This window comes from Dermacentor silvarum, chromosome 5 (genome assembly GCF_013339745.2).
Source record: "Dermacentor silvarum isolate Dsil-2018 chromosome 5, BIME_Dsil_1.4, whole genome shotgun sequence".
Classification (NCBI taxonomy): domain Eukaryota; kingdom Metazoa; phylum Arthropoda; class Arachnida; order Ixodida; family Ixodidae; genus Dermacentor; species Dermacentor silvarum.
This window is the reverse complement of record NC_051158.1, coordinates 176,646,443-176,663,842: the sequence shown is the minus strand read 5'-3', so window position 1 is coordinate 176,663,842 and position 17,400 is coordinate 176,646,443. Positions and strand designations below refer to the sequence as shown.

The 17,400-nt window shown below is 44.6% G+C and overlaps 1 protein-coding gene across 2 annotated transcripts in view; it reads right to left on the bottom strand.

Moving 5' to 3' along the window:
- Positions 1–16,651, bottom strand: part of LOC119453929 (beta-hexosaminidase subunit alpha) — a 106,240-nt gene extending 89,589 nt beyond the window's left edge. Inside the window, exons 1-2 of one of the 2 annotated variants that reach the window (XM_037715967.2) lie at positions 16,488–16,651; positions 5,348–5,462 (exon numbers count right to left, since the gene is read on the bottom strand). In XM_037715967.2, the coding sequence (XP_037571895.1) occupies positions 5,348–5,446 (99 nt within the window). In that variant the 5' untranslated portion in view covers positions 5,447–5,462; positions 16,488–16,651. Of the gene's footprint in view, positions 1–5,347; positions 5,491–16,487 lie in introns of both variants that reach the window. The other variant, XM_037715965.2, reaches the window with a different exon arrangement.
- Positions 16,652–17,400: the final 749 nt, after the last annotated feature.

Here is a 17,400-nt window from a genome sequence, read left to right as displayed (position 1 = left end):
TGGAGCGTCTGGGTCAAAGTGGCGTAAAATAGGTGGGGATATCAAAAGATGGCGTAAGGTGGCAAACGCGTCTTCGCAAGCTGTAGACCATGCCGAGATGCCTTGGCTGTTGGCAAGCAGCTGCGTTAAGGGGGCGATTATGGACGCAAAATTACGCACGAATCGGCGAAAGTACGAACACAGGCCTATAAAGCTACGGAGCTCCTTCAGCGTAGACGGCCTGGGGAACTCGGCGACGGCGCGAAACTTTGCAGGGTCGGGAAGGACACCGTCCTTGCTGACAACATGACCTAAGATGGTAAGCCGGCGGGCGGCAAAGTGGCACTTCTTCAGGTTAAGCTGCAGTCCAGCGTCGGAAAGGCAAGTCAGGACGCTTGCGAGACGCTTTAGATGGGAGTCAAAGTCCTTGGAAAAGACTACGACGTCGTCCAGGTAGCACAGACACGTGTGCCATTTGAGGCCTCTAAGAATGTTATCCATGAGGCGTTCGAAGGTGGCAGGCGCATTACAAAGGCCGAATGGCATCACGTTAAACTCGTATAACCCGTCTGGGGTTACAAACGCTGGCTTCGGACGGTGAGTGTCATTCATAGGGACCTGCCAATACCCAGATCGAAGGTCCAAAGAGGAAAAGAACTCTGCTCCTTGCAAGCAGTCGAGAGCGTCGTCGATTCGGGGTAGCGGATAAACATCTTTTCGTGTGATCTTGTTAAGGCGCCTATAATCAACGCAAAATCGAATGCTACCGTCCTTTTTCTTTACCAGCACAACTGGGGAGGCCCAAGGGCTATGCGAGGGTTGTATTACGCCACGATGAAGCATGTAGTTGACCTGTTCATCAATGACACGACGTTCAGCGTGAGAACCTCCACCAATTGATAGGACGCGTTGAAGGTTAGATGCGCTTGGCGTTTTTATGAATGCCAGAAACAGGCAACGGCCAAGCGGAGCGAGTGCGAGCACCAACAACAAGAAACGTCTTCTTCTTCGTCCTCTGCTGGCGCCGGTATTTGTCACTACACTATAATGAATTTATATATCATCATTATTGGCTATATTGAGCGTCTTCGGTATGTTCGTCAAAGAGCAAGGATACCGTCGCCCGGCGCAATGGCCAAGTAGTGCATTTGCCGTACCAAATCCGCCCCATCGTCATAGACTAGCAAATGAGTCACAGCGTTCATAGCTGCAGCAAGCTGCACCACATCGTTAGGATCCTGGCGTGGCAGTGGCGTCAGGATCCTGGAAGATATGGTTAAACGAGTGTGCGTAGCATAGCTAGTCCAAAGAGCAACTGCAGATAACAGCGCTCGCGCACTCTCTACGTCACGAGACAAAGGGCGACAACCATTGGAGGGACGTGCCACCGTCGAGTATCGCCACACTGGTGAAAGAAGCGTCGGTGGTGGCGAGCGGTATAACAAAGGCCATCCATCATTCGTTTCGACACCTATGCTAAGGTACAGCTGGCGGGAATCCGCCACGCCCATGGAGCCATACCGCCACATGCATGAAGTCGAAAATTGTTCATCTACCTCTGGTCTATCTACTTCTGTTGCCGGACGCGATCTCCTGGAACCTAGCCTATAGCCCCGTTTACATGAATGCGACAGTGGCGCATCGCATTTGCAAGCGCATTTGGGAAAGGTCATGCGACGCCGTTTACATCTAGCGACGGTGTCGTTAGAGGCCCCCCTCGGCTCTCGCTTGTTTCTCGGTAGCATCTTTGTCGCTGTCATCGAAGGTCTTGTTGGGCGCCCCGCCTCCGCTCTGGATGATCCTGCGTTTACATGCTCCGCGAGAGTCGACTCGCGCCCGTAAATCTACCCGGCGCATCTACTCTACTAAGGCGCATTAAGGCGATGCACCTTAGTAGCGCATTACCGCTGTATACATGAATGCGATGCGCTAGAAATTCGATGCGATGCGACACTATCGCATTTATGTAAATGGGGCCTATAAGAGCTTGGCTGAAAAAACTCTGCAAATGGGCCGAGGACCGAGGACCACTCTGAAAATGTGCGGTAAAAGTCCAAAAAACTGTAAAATGTCGTCTGTAGCCACGTCATGGGTAAAGGTACGCCCATTTGCATGTTGTCGAAGCAACGCTAGAAGTTAATCCTCTAATTAAGTTAGGGGGTAATACAATAATTAGCTTTTAAAATAAATAACAAATCATCCACATATCTAAATATGCTAAGCACCTTTGCATTGTTTAGCCTCAGACCTAGCCTTACATTTTCAGAGTGGCATACCTGCTGGGCTTGTAAGAGGTATGCAAGGCCATAAATTACCTGGACAGTGGGTTTGGTGTATGAAATCTCGCTTATTTGCGGCAGGGCTCGCGTAAAGGACAGAGCTGCGGAGCATGAGCGTTCTAATAAAACGAAATGCGCCTGGAGTGTTCATATATTTGCTATCGCACCTAAAGTTTCCGCATTTATGCATTGTAATTCTTGCAAATGTGGGGTGAGGTTTTCCATCATCATATTTAGCACTAAAATGATGCAAGCCTATCACATAAGAAAGAAAATATTCATGTGTTTAAGTGATACGCCTATGGTGTTGCGCGTTGAATATGAATTATTTCGTTGTGTTGAAAATTAGCAAGTGTATCAAAATCTGCCGATGTTGCGTGACAGAATGCACAGAACTATTTTACGCGTCGGCATGACTGTGTATTACAGACTTTTTCTGGCACTAAAGTTAGTAGCGAGTGACGCCTTGTCATACCGCTGGGTTTTCTTCCTCTAATGTTGTGCGTCAAATCCGCTTTAATTAGCATGTACTAACTAGCTCAACAACAAGTTAGGTTGCACCTTTTCAGTTAAAAAAGATAGATCTAAAATGAAGTGATTGCGAATGTCCCTTTTCCCACTTGCCCTATAAGAGTGTAACAAGCTGCCCAGTGATGCTGCAACTACTTTGTTTGACGATGCGTTTACTCAACCCTTTTAGCTACAATTTTATCGATGCGAGGTGTTTGAATTTTGAGAGATGGCATTTTCTTAAGAGCTTGTTGAGTTGTATTATGAATGTTTGCATTCTATAACTTTATGGAGTAATGTTACCCTACATGCATTTTTTGTGTCTAGTTGTATATTATAATTTTCCTCCAACTGCAATATCTGCTAGCGCTATGGGTGCCGAAGTAAAATCTCAAAAAAACGGCGCAGATCTCACTCACTGTACGAGTCGATGTGATGCGAAGACTTTTGCGGATAGGTGACCATCAAGTTTCGCAAAGGGTTACCAAGTGGACAAAATCGTTTGTGTAAATCAAGTAGTTGGTTTGACGCGAGCATACGTGTGTTTGACGATTTCAACAAGAGGACAACGACGGTGACGACGATCGTATGAACCACCGTGGTGGCGTAGGGGGCTTTGGCATTGCGCTGCTGAGCCCGAAGGAGCGGGGTGAAATCAAGGCCGCGCCGGCCGCATTTTGATGTGAGCGCAATGCTAAAACGCCCGCGTACCGTGCATTAGGTGCACATATAAAAGAGCGATTAGTCTAAATCATCGGAAATCTCCAACTACGGCATTCCACATAATCATATTCTGTCCTCGACTGCATTTCCCTTTTCCTGGTTTCCATTCTGTAACCCTAATGGTCCACCGGTTATCCATCCTACGCACAACATGGCCGGCCCAGCTCCAGTTTTTCCGTGTAATGTCAACTAGATTATCAGTTATCCCCGTTTGTCCTCTGACCCACATCGCTCTCTTCCTGTCTCTTAACGGTAGGCCGAATATTTTTCGTTCCATCGCTCTTTGTGTGGTGCTTAACTTGTTCTCGAGCTTCTTTGTTAACCTCCAAGTTTCTGCCCCATACGTTAGCACCGGTTCAATGCAATGATTGTGCACTTTTCTTTCCAAAGACAGTGTTAAGCTCCCAGTCAGGATTGGCAATGCCTGCCGTATGCACTCCAACTCAATTTTATTCTTCTGTAAATTTCTTTCTCTGATCAGGGTCCCCTGTGAGTAATTTACCTAGATAAACGTACTCCTTTACAAACTGTAGAGGCTGACTGGCGATCGTGAATTCTTGTTCTCTTGCCAGGCTATTGAACATTATATTTGTCTTCTGCATAATAATCTTCAATCCCACTCTTACACTTTCTCGGTTAAGGTCCTAAATCATTTGCTGTAATTCGTCTCCATTGTTGCTGAATAGGACAATGTCATCTGCAAACCGAAGGTTGCTGAGATATTCGCAGTTGATCCTCACTCCTAAGCCTTCCCAGTTTAAGAGTTTGAATACTTCTTCTAAGCATGCCGTGAATAGCATTTGAGATATTGTGTCTCCTTGCCTGACCCCTTTCTTGATATCTTATATTCACTATATATATATATATATATATATATATATATATTCACTATATTACGTAGAGGGAAATCTGGCGCTGCTGCGCTGTGGTACGCTTGGCAATGCCGGTATATTGTGACTTCGGATTGACATCGGTCTCGGAGAGCCAGTATACCTTGAGGACGCGCCTGGGTAGCACTGTTCCGGCTATCACAATGATTTATTTCCCGCTGAAACAGCACGTAAAGAGCTCTTTTAGCTTTATTATTACACAAAAAAACGTTTTGATTATTTTGACGACTTATTCTTGGGTTTACAATTATATGAAACGTAAAAAATGTATCCGCTGGCCGCTAAAGTTGTAGGACAGACAAGATTCTCGCTCGCTTTGGAACATCTTGTCTGTACTTGCTTTTCTTCTCTCGATTCTGCATTCTAGGTGAGTAAACTTTACTGAGAGATACAATATAGGTGAATGAAATCCTTTTAATTAGATTATATCTTAAGAGCGCATAATTTCTGTAGCCATATCTTTGTTTTAGACTAAGCCTCGTACAACAGCAGCCAACACAAGCCTCGCAGACAGATATCCCGTGATTGCCATCATGGCACAGCTCCCTTTACGAAACTCGCATAGACGGTGGCGCCAGATTACCCCCTAGGTGTTATAGTGAGAAATTATATTTCCAAGGCGATCCATCGACTATTTTTTGCGTCCACTTTGATTCGTCCTTTCTTTAGCCAAGCGCAGTCCGCGTCCCTGGAGACTCACGCCCTAACGGTCTGTCTGCTTGCGGCGCATGCACCATTGACCGGGAACTCACGGAAATGGCTGAAGCGTGAATGTGCCTCCAGCGTCCGCATAATTGCTGTCGCAATGAAACATTCATTTCACAACACCACGCTAATTTCTCAATTGTCTCCTGATAGTGGGCGTTCTTATTTGTTCCAGTCCTGAGTGTACAACGCGCACATATCAGTTTGGGTTATCTAAATAAAGAAATGGCTGCCACTACCCGTGTTGCCTCTGTAACTCACCACTCCCGGACGACTGAGGCCTCCAACCTTCCTTTGGTGCTGCGCAAGGGACAGCTGCGCCGCACACAGCACAGTCACCAGTAAAAAATAGAGTGCCATCTCGACCCTCGAGCAGCTGCACTTCATGGTGACGGTTCAGGCAGCTGCAGATAGAGGATGAGAAATCATCAGTAAAATTGCGATCTTAAAGATTTAAATGATATTCACTGTTAAAATACTCAGAGGTTCGTTTGAACATTTAAGCGGAAGATTTTTTTAGGTCTAGCAATTTTTCGTGTTCAACGGTGAAACTCAATGCACAACCCCATTCGCCTTGCATGTGAGCATACCTTGAATGCAGGCGCTATACGGTCCGAAGCATGTCGAGAGCTGTGTTTCTTGAATTGGTAGAACGCTTCTAAAAAATCCCCGACCTGTGAATAGTGGCACATCGAAAACGAGGCCATGTAAAAATTTAGGTTGCTTTAGGCCGACACTTGTGTCAGAGCATTGGCAACCTCCGCGTGGGGAAGATCCAGCACCGCTGTGGGCCGTCTCCATAGAATGTCTATAGTATGTGTAAATCTCGTGCTCTTACGGAGCTAAAATCGAGCTTTAGCAGTGGTAACATCACAAATAAAACGCCAGGTAAAAAAAAAGCAACAGGGCGAGTGCTGGTCGCTTATTTAGGGGCGAAGCTCCTTAGGGTGTGGGTCGTTCCCTCCTCTGTAGTAGTAGTAGTAGTAGTAGTAGTAGTAGTAGTAGTAGTAGTATGTAGCCACCTCTAGTTTATGAATTGCTCAATAGATGGCGTTGTGTGTCCGTAGCCACCTGTAGTTTTATGAAGTGTTCACTAGATGGCGTTCCGGTTCCGCTTCCACTTCCGGTTCCACTTCCGGTTCCGGTTCCCCTTTGCGCGCGTTCGGTGCGAACGCGGGCAAAACGCCGACGGCGTCGACAACAGTTCTGCGCGTTGCTAGTGCTGCTGCATGTCCAAGTTTATATACAGCTGATAAAACTACCTTGAGTCGACCCTATGGCTGCTTCGCACACTACTCAGGGTTCCCCTACGGGAAGATGGTGTAATTTTCTCTCTCGTTCCCGACGCGCGCTCTCTTTATCTCACGTCCGTAGCTGTGGTTTACCCGAATGATCCCCCGGTGCTTCGCCCACTCATCATCATTCAGTTCGTGGATATGCTGTGTTTTTTTATTGCTGACCGTGAATCGCGCTGTAACCATGAGTTACCAACTATAGTCGGGCACAACTTTAGAAGGCAGCGCACTTCCCCCCTCTAAGGCGGATGAACACGACCCTCCACCAAAGGGCGCGCACTCTAGACCTACGTCATCAGCCGGACGGCCGTTGACCCGGCCGACGGAGAACATTGCCGCCCGCGCTTCCAACTATGCCGAGTCGTGTCAGCGGGACTATTCCTTTGGTCGCAGAGGAAATGGGCTGGCGCGCCTTGGTCTTCATGGCGGGGCCTCTCTCGCCTTCTAAAGTTGTACACGACTTTTCTTTTCTTTATTCTTTTTTTAATAGCCGAATCCAACACTTTACTTCAGCAGTCAGAAAGCGATATCATAACACTTGGATATTCGGGCCTGTCTTATGAGTTTGAAATGTCACGGCCACATTTGCCGGTGCGGAATCATCCTCCCTATACTTTTTTTTAGAATGCACGCAAAGTGCCTCGAGTGGCCCGTCGCGCGACAATTTTGCGCGCATTCGCGGGCTTGTTTCACACTCGCAAAAACTTATTTATGTAGCACGTATTGAGCAATAGAAAGCTGTATCGGGAGTTTTTCAAGTTGCTCTACAATTTTGTCATTGCCACTTTGATAATTAGGACAGTACTTCTCGGGTTAGGTAATTATTATAAATACCTAATTAAATCTCAGTAGCGAAAATGTTGCTGGCGCCTACTCCACTGCTGGTACTGGAAACAATATGCACTAGGTTTTGTTCGAGTAACGCCATTGCTATTTTTTTAAATCTTGGTTCCTGATAGGTGGGACACCCTGTATATACTGATGGAAATAACTAGCTATGTTCGAAAAGTGGGGTCAGGAGCCTCAGGCATGGCGTATGTGAAAAGAAAGTATAGCAGCTTGCCACACAATATTCCTGCCACGCAACACACACTTCCTTTACGGAACGATAAAAACGTCAATTAAAATTTAAACCACTTCCTAATATATAAAATAGCTGTGTCCGAATGCCAAACAGAGACTGATGACAGAATGACTGACTGTTCTCAGACATACATACACACGCAAGTACATACATACATACACATACATACATACGTACATACATACATACATAAATGCGGATGGAAGGGCTGCCGCACTGCCTGACTATATTGTCATACATACATACATACATACATACATACATACATACATACATACATACATACATACATACATACATACATACATACGGACCGACTGACTGCTATTGTCCGAGAGAGAGATATACAGACAGACTGAAAGACAGACAAGTCCCCTTGTCGGAACGTTGGCTCCAGCGACATTCCTTGTTCGACGGCCGCTCATATCTTGGAATGGCACGTCAGGTCGGATGTACTTGTCATACAATACAATTGGGGTCCTTCACTTTCGGGTTTTTATACTGTTTTTTCGAGTGAAAGGACTGAACATACAGGTTAAAACAATTGACAATGATTTCACGTGCATCTTTTAGTTAAAAAAACACAGCATATCCACGAAGTGAATGATGATGAGTGGGCGAAGCACCGGGGGATCATTCGGGTAAACCACAGCTACGGACGAGAGATAAAGAGAGCGCGTGTCGGGAACGAGAGAGAAAATTACACCATCTTCCCGTAGGGGAACCTTGGGTAGTATGCGAAGCAGCCATGGGGTCGACTCAGGGTAGTTTTATCAGCTGTATAAACTTGGACATGCAGCAGCACCAGCAACGCGCAGAACTGTTGTCGACGCCGTCGGCGTTTTGCCCGCGTTCGCACCGAACGCGCGCAAAGTGGAACCGGAACCGGAAGTGGAACCAGAAGTGGAACCGGAACGCCATCTAGTGAACACTTCATAAAACTACAGGTGGCTACGGACACACAACGCCATCTATTGAGCAATTCATAAACTCGAGGTGGCTACATACTACTACTACTACTACTACTACTACTACTACTACTACTACTACTACTACACAGGAGGGAACGACCCACACCCTAAGGAGCTTCGCCCCTAAAAGGGATGTATTGATGATAGTTCACATACCATATAGTTACACTCACGAGTTACACTCCCCTGGACGAAGATCTACATTGGACAAACGGGTCGTTGTTTAAACCAGCGACTCAGCGAGCATCACACCAATCACCAACAAAAACAAGGTACCAACATGACACTTCACTTCAGTGTGTGCCGGGTGCATTCCGAACTTTAAAAAGTGCCAGGTCGTAGACGCTATGAAGTGCTTATGGCCATCTGATAGCTGAGGCCTTTGCGATTCGCCGAACAGGTGAAGCTTGTATAAGCGCCCCTTCCTTAACGCTTAGTGAAAAAGAGATTAGGCACCTTCAAAGTGTATAAGAAATCAGCGCACGTGTTTCTGAGTATGTTTTCTTTAGTTTCTTTAGTTTGATTACTGTTTCACCCCGTCTGTTACCTGCCGTGGTTGCTCAGTGGCTACGGTGTTGGGTTGCTGAGCAAAGAGGTCGCGGGATCGAATTCCGGCCACGGCGGCCGCATTTCGATGGGGGCGAAATGCGATAACACCCGTGTACTTTGATTTAGGTGCACGTTAAGGAACCCCAGGTGGTCCAAATTTGCGGAGTCCTCCACTACGGCTTTTCTCATAATCAGATCATGGTTTTGGCACGTAAACCACATAATTTAGCGAAAAAAAAACGTGTGTTTTACCATGTGACAACGGCTTGCTTATCACGTCCCCTTTGTCTTCCTACCCCCTTTTCTTTATATTACCCTAAGGGAATAAACCTATAGTTGTCAATCAGCGCTTGTGGTGTGTGTTTATTCTTCTGTGGGTCATCTTTTTCGTGCTGTTGTCACCTTTTTTGATCATTATTAACCAACTAGCCCAGCGTTGCACACTTCCACGATGAAAATGAAGTTTAGAGAACAAAAAGTTATAGATTAGGAGGGACATGTGATAGATATCGCCTTGTGTATAATATCAAATAGACTTACCTTGATTTGTCTTGTACCTAACCTGCATTGTCCCAAAAATAAAGGTTTTCTGACATGCTAAACCGAAAATCTTTGTAATAGGGTACTTTGTTACCTGAAATACAGGGTACATTAGGAGCAAGTGGGTCGTGTTAGTTAAATTTGTGTGCATCTCTTAGCCTTTAATTTTATCAAACACCAATCGTGCCAGGAGGAAAGTGCTAGGGAATGGCACTGAACATATAGTGAGATCCTTAGGTTAGTACTGAGATCAGCAATGATAGTAAAGCTACCTTACCATTTTTCCAGATTTAAATAATAAAACAAGGCCAAGTTACTGCAAATAAAAAGGTAAAGTTTTGATGAGAGCCTAACAATTGTACTCTTCGTAACAACGCATCAAATTAGGTGGGGAAAGCTTGTGCAGAGCTTTTTCGAACTGTAATGGTGTGGAGTGACCTACCAAAAGCAACAATTCTTCATTACATCAGCACCTAATACTGATTTAAAACTACAATTAGGTCCTCCTTATTACGTGCCATAACAACGACCTGATTGACGCCATCATGGCGGGCTGAGAAATATTCTTGACTAGCAAGCGATCTTTAGCGTGCACCAAATCTACCGCCATAGCCGTGATCGAATGCGCAGTGGTACTTCGAGCTCACCAGACCAACGCCATAGCCACTAAGTAACCAGGGTCCGCAATGACTCAATTTTCAAATATTAGTTTTAGAAACTGCGGAAGATGAGATGACACTTCCTGTGCGGATGCTTCTTTTTTTTTCGGGTATAGTACTATGAAGACGGGATCAAAATATTACAACGCCAAACTACAGATATTCACTCATTATTAATGCACACGTAAAGAACGTTTTCTTCAAATAGCGCTGCCAGAAACGGCAACAGCTGCATACTGGTGCGCAAAGAAAGAGGCTAACTAGAGCCTGCTTGGAGACACGATTCATGAGCTGCTAAATGCACTGCGACAGGCCCCCGCACTCATGGCCCAGTGGGTCGGACGCTCGGCTCTGCGTCGGGAGGCACGTGGTTCAATACACATACGAGGCGGAGGCTTTACCATTTCACTACCACTGCGTTGATCCGCCACTGCGAATTGTTTACATTAGAAGAGTCGTACACATCAAGCGCGCCTGTTACGTGGGTCACAGGTCGGTATTCGTAATGAAGTCCAGATAATTTCGGCACTAATAGCTTAGGTTCGAATGCAAGCTCACAACTTTCCCTTAATGGCGATATCAGGAGGCAACCTTTGTGTGGCTCCCGCCAACCTAAATCCATAGCTTTATCGAACATTAGTTTGGTCCCAACTTTGGTGTGCATTTTCAATTTGAGATCTTCATTCAAGTTCCTTCATTCTCAGCATAGAAGCCATTCGAGAGCATGCAGTGCGTTTTATTTTATCCAACTACTCGCGCACGGCAAGTGTCACTTTAATGAAATCCAATCTTGATTTGCCTAACCTGTCAATTCGTCGTCAGATGTATCTGTGTCTCTTTTATAAAATCTACTCGCCTTTCTTACCCTGACTGTGCATTTCTTTCGGAACCGAACAGCAGTTTAAGGTTGATGTGCCATTTTGCCGCACTAACCTATATTCGAATTATTTCGTTCCCACAACTGGAGCGGCCGACTGTAATTACCTTTCCGCTTGCATCGTTTCCATCGTCCGTGCGAATGAATTCAAGAAAGACCTCATGAAATATGTGTTACACTGCTAAAATACACTGCCACCACCCACTCCTTTCTGTATCACCTCGGCAATGAGCGAAAAATAAATTCAACTATTTAAGCGCCGGCTTTCTAAAAGGAACGCCTGATAAATGACCACTGAACCCTTAACGATCACAAGCTTCTCCGAACGAGCCCTTAGCTGCGATAAGCGAACAATTATATTGCAATAAAATTAATTTTCTTGCTTCTCTTGATCACATGCTCTGGCTGTGCCCAGCCCTTAACGCCTCTCCACCCATCCCGAAAGAGCAATGAGAGGAATCCCTCAAGAGCAGCAGTCTTCACATTCAACTCCAGGCTGTCCAGAGGGCCCACATCGCGACGGGTCTTCGTCTCCCGGCTCTATCGTGTAGAGCACACAATCCTCCTAGGATCAAATTCACCAATTTGTGAACGGTTTCGTCATGGATAACCTGTACTTCAAAAAAGAGCATCAGGATGACTATTCAGTTGTGAAGGTTTTCAAACTGTCACATGTGGCATCATTTAAAGTAAAGGAAAACATATTAACTCAAAAGAAGAAACTGAACGGATCCTGTGGTGCCCATTCAAGAAGACTTCTTTCGGGCAACTAGAAATAACTAGGGATCAGTTAATTGCATTTGGGAAGTCCTCCGGTCAATTGTATCATCTCAGGTACAACAAATTGTTCATCAACAAAGCGTGCTACGTGTATTGCTCTCAAAGCGATACTCTTTATGAATTTCAGCAGAACATTATTGCTACTGCCAGCGGTAATGTAGGCAGCAGCGCAATAAATTTTCCTGCGAATACCCCATACCCTGCTTAGAGTTAGCATCGCGCGGCCGTACAGACTAAGCATGACAACGATTGCTCTGTGCCGTTGACTGACATCCGCTCCATTCATGAATAAGAGCGATGACCTGTCTGCCCTAATCGACACGTGTAATGCAGATATTTTTTGTTTTAGTCGAGACTTGGCTTTCAGATAAAATTGAAAATTCGGAACGTTTCGCGCGCAGTAAGGCTTACAATATTTATTGAAATCGCCGAATAGGACGATATGGCGGTGGGACCTTGATGGCTGTTTCATCTGATATCACCCCTTTTGATATACACGTACTTTCACAGATTGCATTCTTGTGCTGTTGTATTCAGATATAAAGACGCTTAAAAAATACCAAAGACGTGATATTTGCTGCTTGCTATCGACCACCCGAAAGTTCATCCACATTTTGCAATGAACTATTAGACGGTCTTAACCAAATCGTTGCTGAACATCCAGCACCAATATTCTTGCTCGGTGATTTCAATTTCCCTGACATTGACTGGGCTGTTGACTTCCCATCAGTACTCTATCATCATCCCCATGTTAAACCTTTCTTGATGTAGCAGCTCGACCTTTGGCCTCACCCAGTTTGTTAAAGAGCCTACCCGGGTCACTGCAATTTCTTCCAACATCCTTGGCCTCATCTTCACCACATCTCGTGATTCAATTTCTTCATTATCAATTATACCTGGTTTAAGCGATCATTCGATAATTCATTTTGATACGCCCTTGCGCTCGCCCCAGCGTCTAAAATACTGTGAGAAAATTCGTGACTACAGTAGAGCTGATTTTTCCTCACTCGATCAATACCGAGTTAAAAAGTTTTGTGGATTTCTTTTTTCCACAGTTCTGGGAAAAGTCTATCGCGGAAAACTGGCTCCTTTTCAAAAATGAGGTTTAAAATATATTGAAAAATATATTCCGACTCGCCTATTATCCCCATGCAATCAGGCTCCTTGGTTCACCTTGTGTTTAAAACAGCTTCTTATCAAGAAAAAAAAAACCGCATTTATGACGCTTCAAGCTGACTGGGGAAACCAAAGTAAAAGCTGCCTATTGCATCTGAATGTAAAATGGCTCCAGCCAAGAATTACTTTTTTTCAGAAACACTACCACATCTTCTGACAACTAAGCCTAAGAAGTTTTGGAATGTTATCAACGTACGCAAACCTAAAGAAATGGTTCTGAAAACTGACGCTGGATTTCCTGTCCCCCGTGAGCTTTGCTCAACGGCTTTTAACAACACATTTTCGCTATCTCTTTCTCACACTCTAATAGCTACTTCACCGTCTGCACGTGCCTTTACGTACCTTGAGATAGAGCCGATTTAGATCGAAGTTGATGGCATATACTATATGATTAAAAAAGCTAAACTTTCCTCATCGGTAGGTGTTGATAACATAAATTACAAATTTCTTAAGAGTACTGTAGCTTATTCATCTGCTTCTTGTCATATATTTTTACTCAGTCTTTGCAGAGTTCAACACTGCCGGACGACTGGAAGACGGCGAAGGTGATTCCAGTCCACAAGTCTGGTGATATTCATAACCCCCTAAACTACCGGCCGATCTCCTTAACTACCATTCCATGCAAATTATTCGAGCACATAATCTACTGCAGCCTGATTAGTTTTCTTGAGTCTAATAACGTTTTTGCGTCACAGCAGCATGGTTTTCGTAAAATTATTCTTGTGAGAGGCAATTATTAACCTTCACTAACGATCTGTCTTCCGCTTTAGATCGAGTTTCAGTTATTGACTGCATCTTCCTTGACTTCGCGAAAGCTTTCGATACCGTCTCACATCGACTACTATTACTGAAACTTTGCGCACTCCCTCTTGATTGTAGCTTGCTTAAATGGATTGAATGTTTCTTGCAGAATAGAACACAGTATGTTTCTGTTAATGATCATGACTCTAAATCATGCAATGTAACATCCGGTGTTCCTCAGGGGTCAGTCCTAGGGCCTCTTATTCTTCTAAAATATATAATGACCTGCCTGATTCTGTTAGTTCTAATATAAGGCTCTTTGCAGACGACTCCGTTCTGTACTGCGTAATTTCTAATGAGTGTGACTCCTCCTGTTCTTCAATCTGACCTAAATAAAATTTCTTCTTGGTGTTATACATGGCTTATGAAACTAAACATTCACAAATGTAAAGCAATGAGGGTGTCTCGAAAAATTAATCAGTCATTTCTCAGGGCTATGAACTTAACGGTTGCCCTCTTCAGTTCGTCGACAGCTACAACTATCTAGGCGTCCATATCACTAATAACCTGTCATGACAGAAACATATCCACCATGTTATTAACAGAGCTAACAGTACTCTTGGTTTTCTTCGGCGGAATTTCCGCCTCGCTCCCGTTCCATTGAAATTACTGCTATATAAAACACTCGTGTGTTCTACACTCGAGTACGCTTCACCGATATGGGACCCGTACACTAGCTCGTAAATACAGTCCTTAGAATCCGTTCCAAACCGCTCAGCTAGGTTTATCCTCTGTAGCTACTATCGCTTAGCCAGCGTTTCTCGCATGAAGCAACAGCTTGACCTACCTCTCCTTTCTACTAGACGTCAAATTTACCGCTTATGCCGGTTTCATAAAATATACTACACTAATAATGACCTAAAAATGACGCTTTTTTCACCTCCGAGCCATTCGTCATCCCGTATTGATGATAAAATGAAGGTCGGGGTGCCTTAGGCAATGCATACCTCGAAGCCTTCATCCCGAAAACAAGTGAAGAGTGGAATCGCCTTCCCGCCTCCATCGTCACTATCACAGATCATGATGCCTTCAAGTCGGCTATCTGTGATCATGTGCTGCCTCATTTGCTTTTTTTTCTATTGCCACTGCTCTCTGTATTGCCTGTACGACCTTGAGAGTAAATAAATGAAATGAAATGTGCAATAGTAGTGTGGCGACACATGTATTTTCATTAGCCATGGCAAACGCCCTTGGCCATTTATTGTGACAGTAGGCAATTTTAGGAACGATAGTCCTTCCGTGATCGGGAGTGAGGGCAAGTGTCAAAGCATTTTGTACTAATTCAAAACAACGGCTACGTGTTCAGAAGTGATGTAGTAGTGTACAGTGCGTTATTGCACTCTCAATTTGAGTTAATGTTTCTTTTAATGTCTAAGAATAAGTGGAACGTATCTGCTTAGCACGTGTTTCATTTTAATATTCCGGTGCAGGTACAACACTCTGGATAACCCCAAAAAACGAATAATCATAAAACAATGTCAAAATTAGTGATTGAAAGCTGAAGCTCGATTCCGGTGCCATCTTCCCAGTAAAAGTTCTATGTTCACATATTGGAAATGTTTCATAAGGGACACCAAAATTCTCCCATGTGAAGTAAAAAGTCGGTCGTCGAAATAAAAATATACATATACTAAACAACTAGAAAACTCTTTGTCATCAAATCTCTTGCTCGCCAAAGCGATATGTGTATTGTGTTTTATTCCGCAGCTACTGATGCACAATCCCTCATTGTCTTCTCGCGGGGCATCGTGATTGCCTTCGCTGCGCTCGACATTTTTCTGGCTCGATGACAGGATGTATAACGTCGATACGGCGGTAAGATAAAATTGTGCTCGGACAGCAAGGACTTGTGTGGTACGAGAGTTTGTAGAATCGAAGCTGCGCGTGATGGCGAGATGAGGGCTGAAATTCTTGTTCGTCGCGACTCTGTACTTTGAGTTGGGGAGAGGGTGTTGTCAGACATACCGCCCCTCCAATCGCATTACTCTGTGACGCTCGTGATATAGTTATAGTCATATAGTGCTACAACGTTACTCCGTATTTTTGAACGAATAAAAGAGATTGATAGGTTGACTAAGGAGCAGAAGAAAGTCGCCAAAAGCTAATGGCAAAAGCGGCTGCTCTAGAAAGCATTGTTAAAATTACTTTAGACAGCATTGTACAAGTGCACAAGCGTCTACGCTATATACTTGGAAAGACGAATGATGAACATTTTTATGCACCTGTGATGCTCAAGTGGTGCTCATTATTTCATAGTTAACTATAATTCATTTAATTTTGACAGTATGCTACACAGCCAATAAGAGGCAGAAACCTGAACAAACTCTAGTATTAATTGAGAAACTAAACCAGAGATGAACACTTTTTTCCTATTACATAATCTCAAGAACATAGCAGATGAAACAAGATAAGCTGGAGCACAAAACGAAAATATTTGCGCGACGCGTGCAAGAATCATTATCCAGCCGTGGGTTTCTTTTTTATCTTTTGCAACTCTTAACAATACAAGAACACCCCGAAATATTGAAAAACAAGCTTTAACGACACATGAAAATACGGCACCATCCTAATGTGCATATTGTACTAGAGGCTTCAAAAAAAAAAAAACGTTAGATTTTAGGAGTCATTTTTCAGAAATAAAAACAAATGTTGCCGATCAATCTACTCACGTGCTCGGCTTCGATGAATGTCGCTGTCCGCAAGTGAGGTCGCTACCAAGTGAGAAGCACAAAGTACTGCCGGCCTTGCGAGTCTCCAATCTTATCGCTGCCGGGAGCCCGCATCGGACGGAAGGCTAGAGGAGGAACGCAGTCGTGATACACTCTCTTCCGCAGACCGACTGGGCGGCCTCAGGGAGACCGGCGGCTTCTTTGCTGTTCGCCCATCTCGTCCGGTGACGACGACGAGAGGAGCTCGCGAAGAACGAGCTCAATGTTGCGTGCAGCGCAGTCCGGCACAGATAAACGAGAGCGCATAGACACACGGGGACCCAACTCGGCACCGAAATCTGTTACACTGTTTGTGTTATTGGTATCACTACCAAGCAAGTGTTTCTTAAAGACCCTGTGAGATATAACATTTATGCAGCGATAGTTAGCTTTATACGCGTATCTGGTGATACCTACCAAGAACGTAGAAACATCTCACGTATTACGCTCCGTGTATTACACGATCTGATGATGACTTCCTTCTGTTTAACGCATGCTTTACGGTCATAGTTAACTCCACTATTTATACAGCACTGAGTGTAGAACTGATAGTAATATAGAGGCTGTGGTAATTGGTAGCATAACGAACGGCGACAGAAAAGCCAAGAACAACACGTACGAATAAACCAAATCCCCCCCCCCCCCCCCCCCCACCATAGATGATCAGGAAAACAAAACCAACCAACCAGCGAAGCATTTCACCTCGGACGACGTCGTTTTTCTTCGACAGCATTTCCTCAGCAAAGGCGGATAACAGTTTGAATCACACCAGCTGTCAGTTCATTACGCACTAATACAAAGCTTACTGCTTGTTGCTTGATTCACACAGCTACCAACAAAAGCGAAAAACACGAATAAGAAGCAGTTTTCGGGC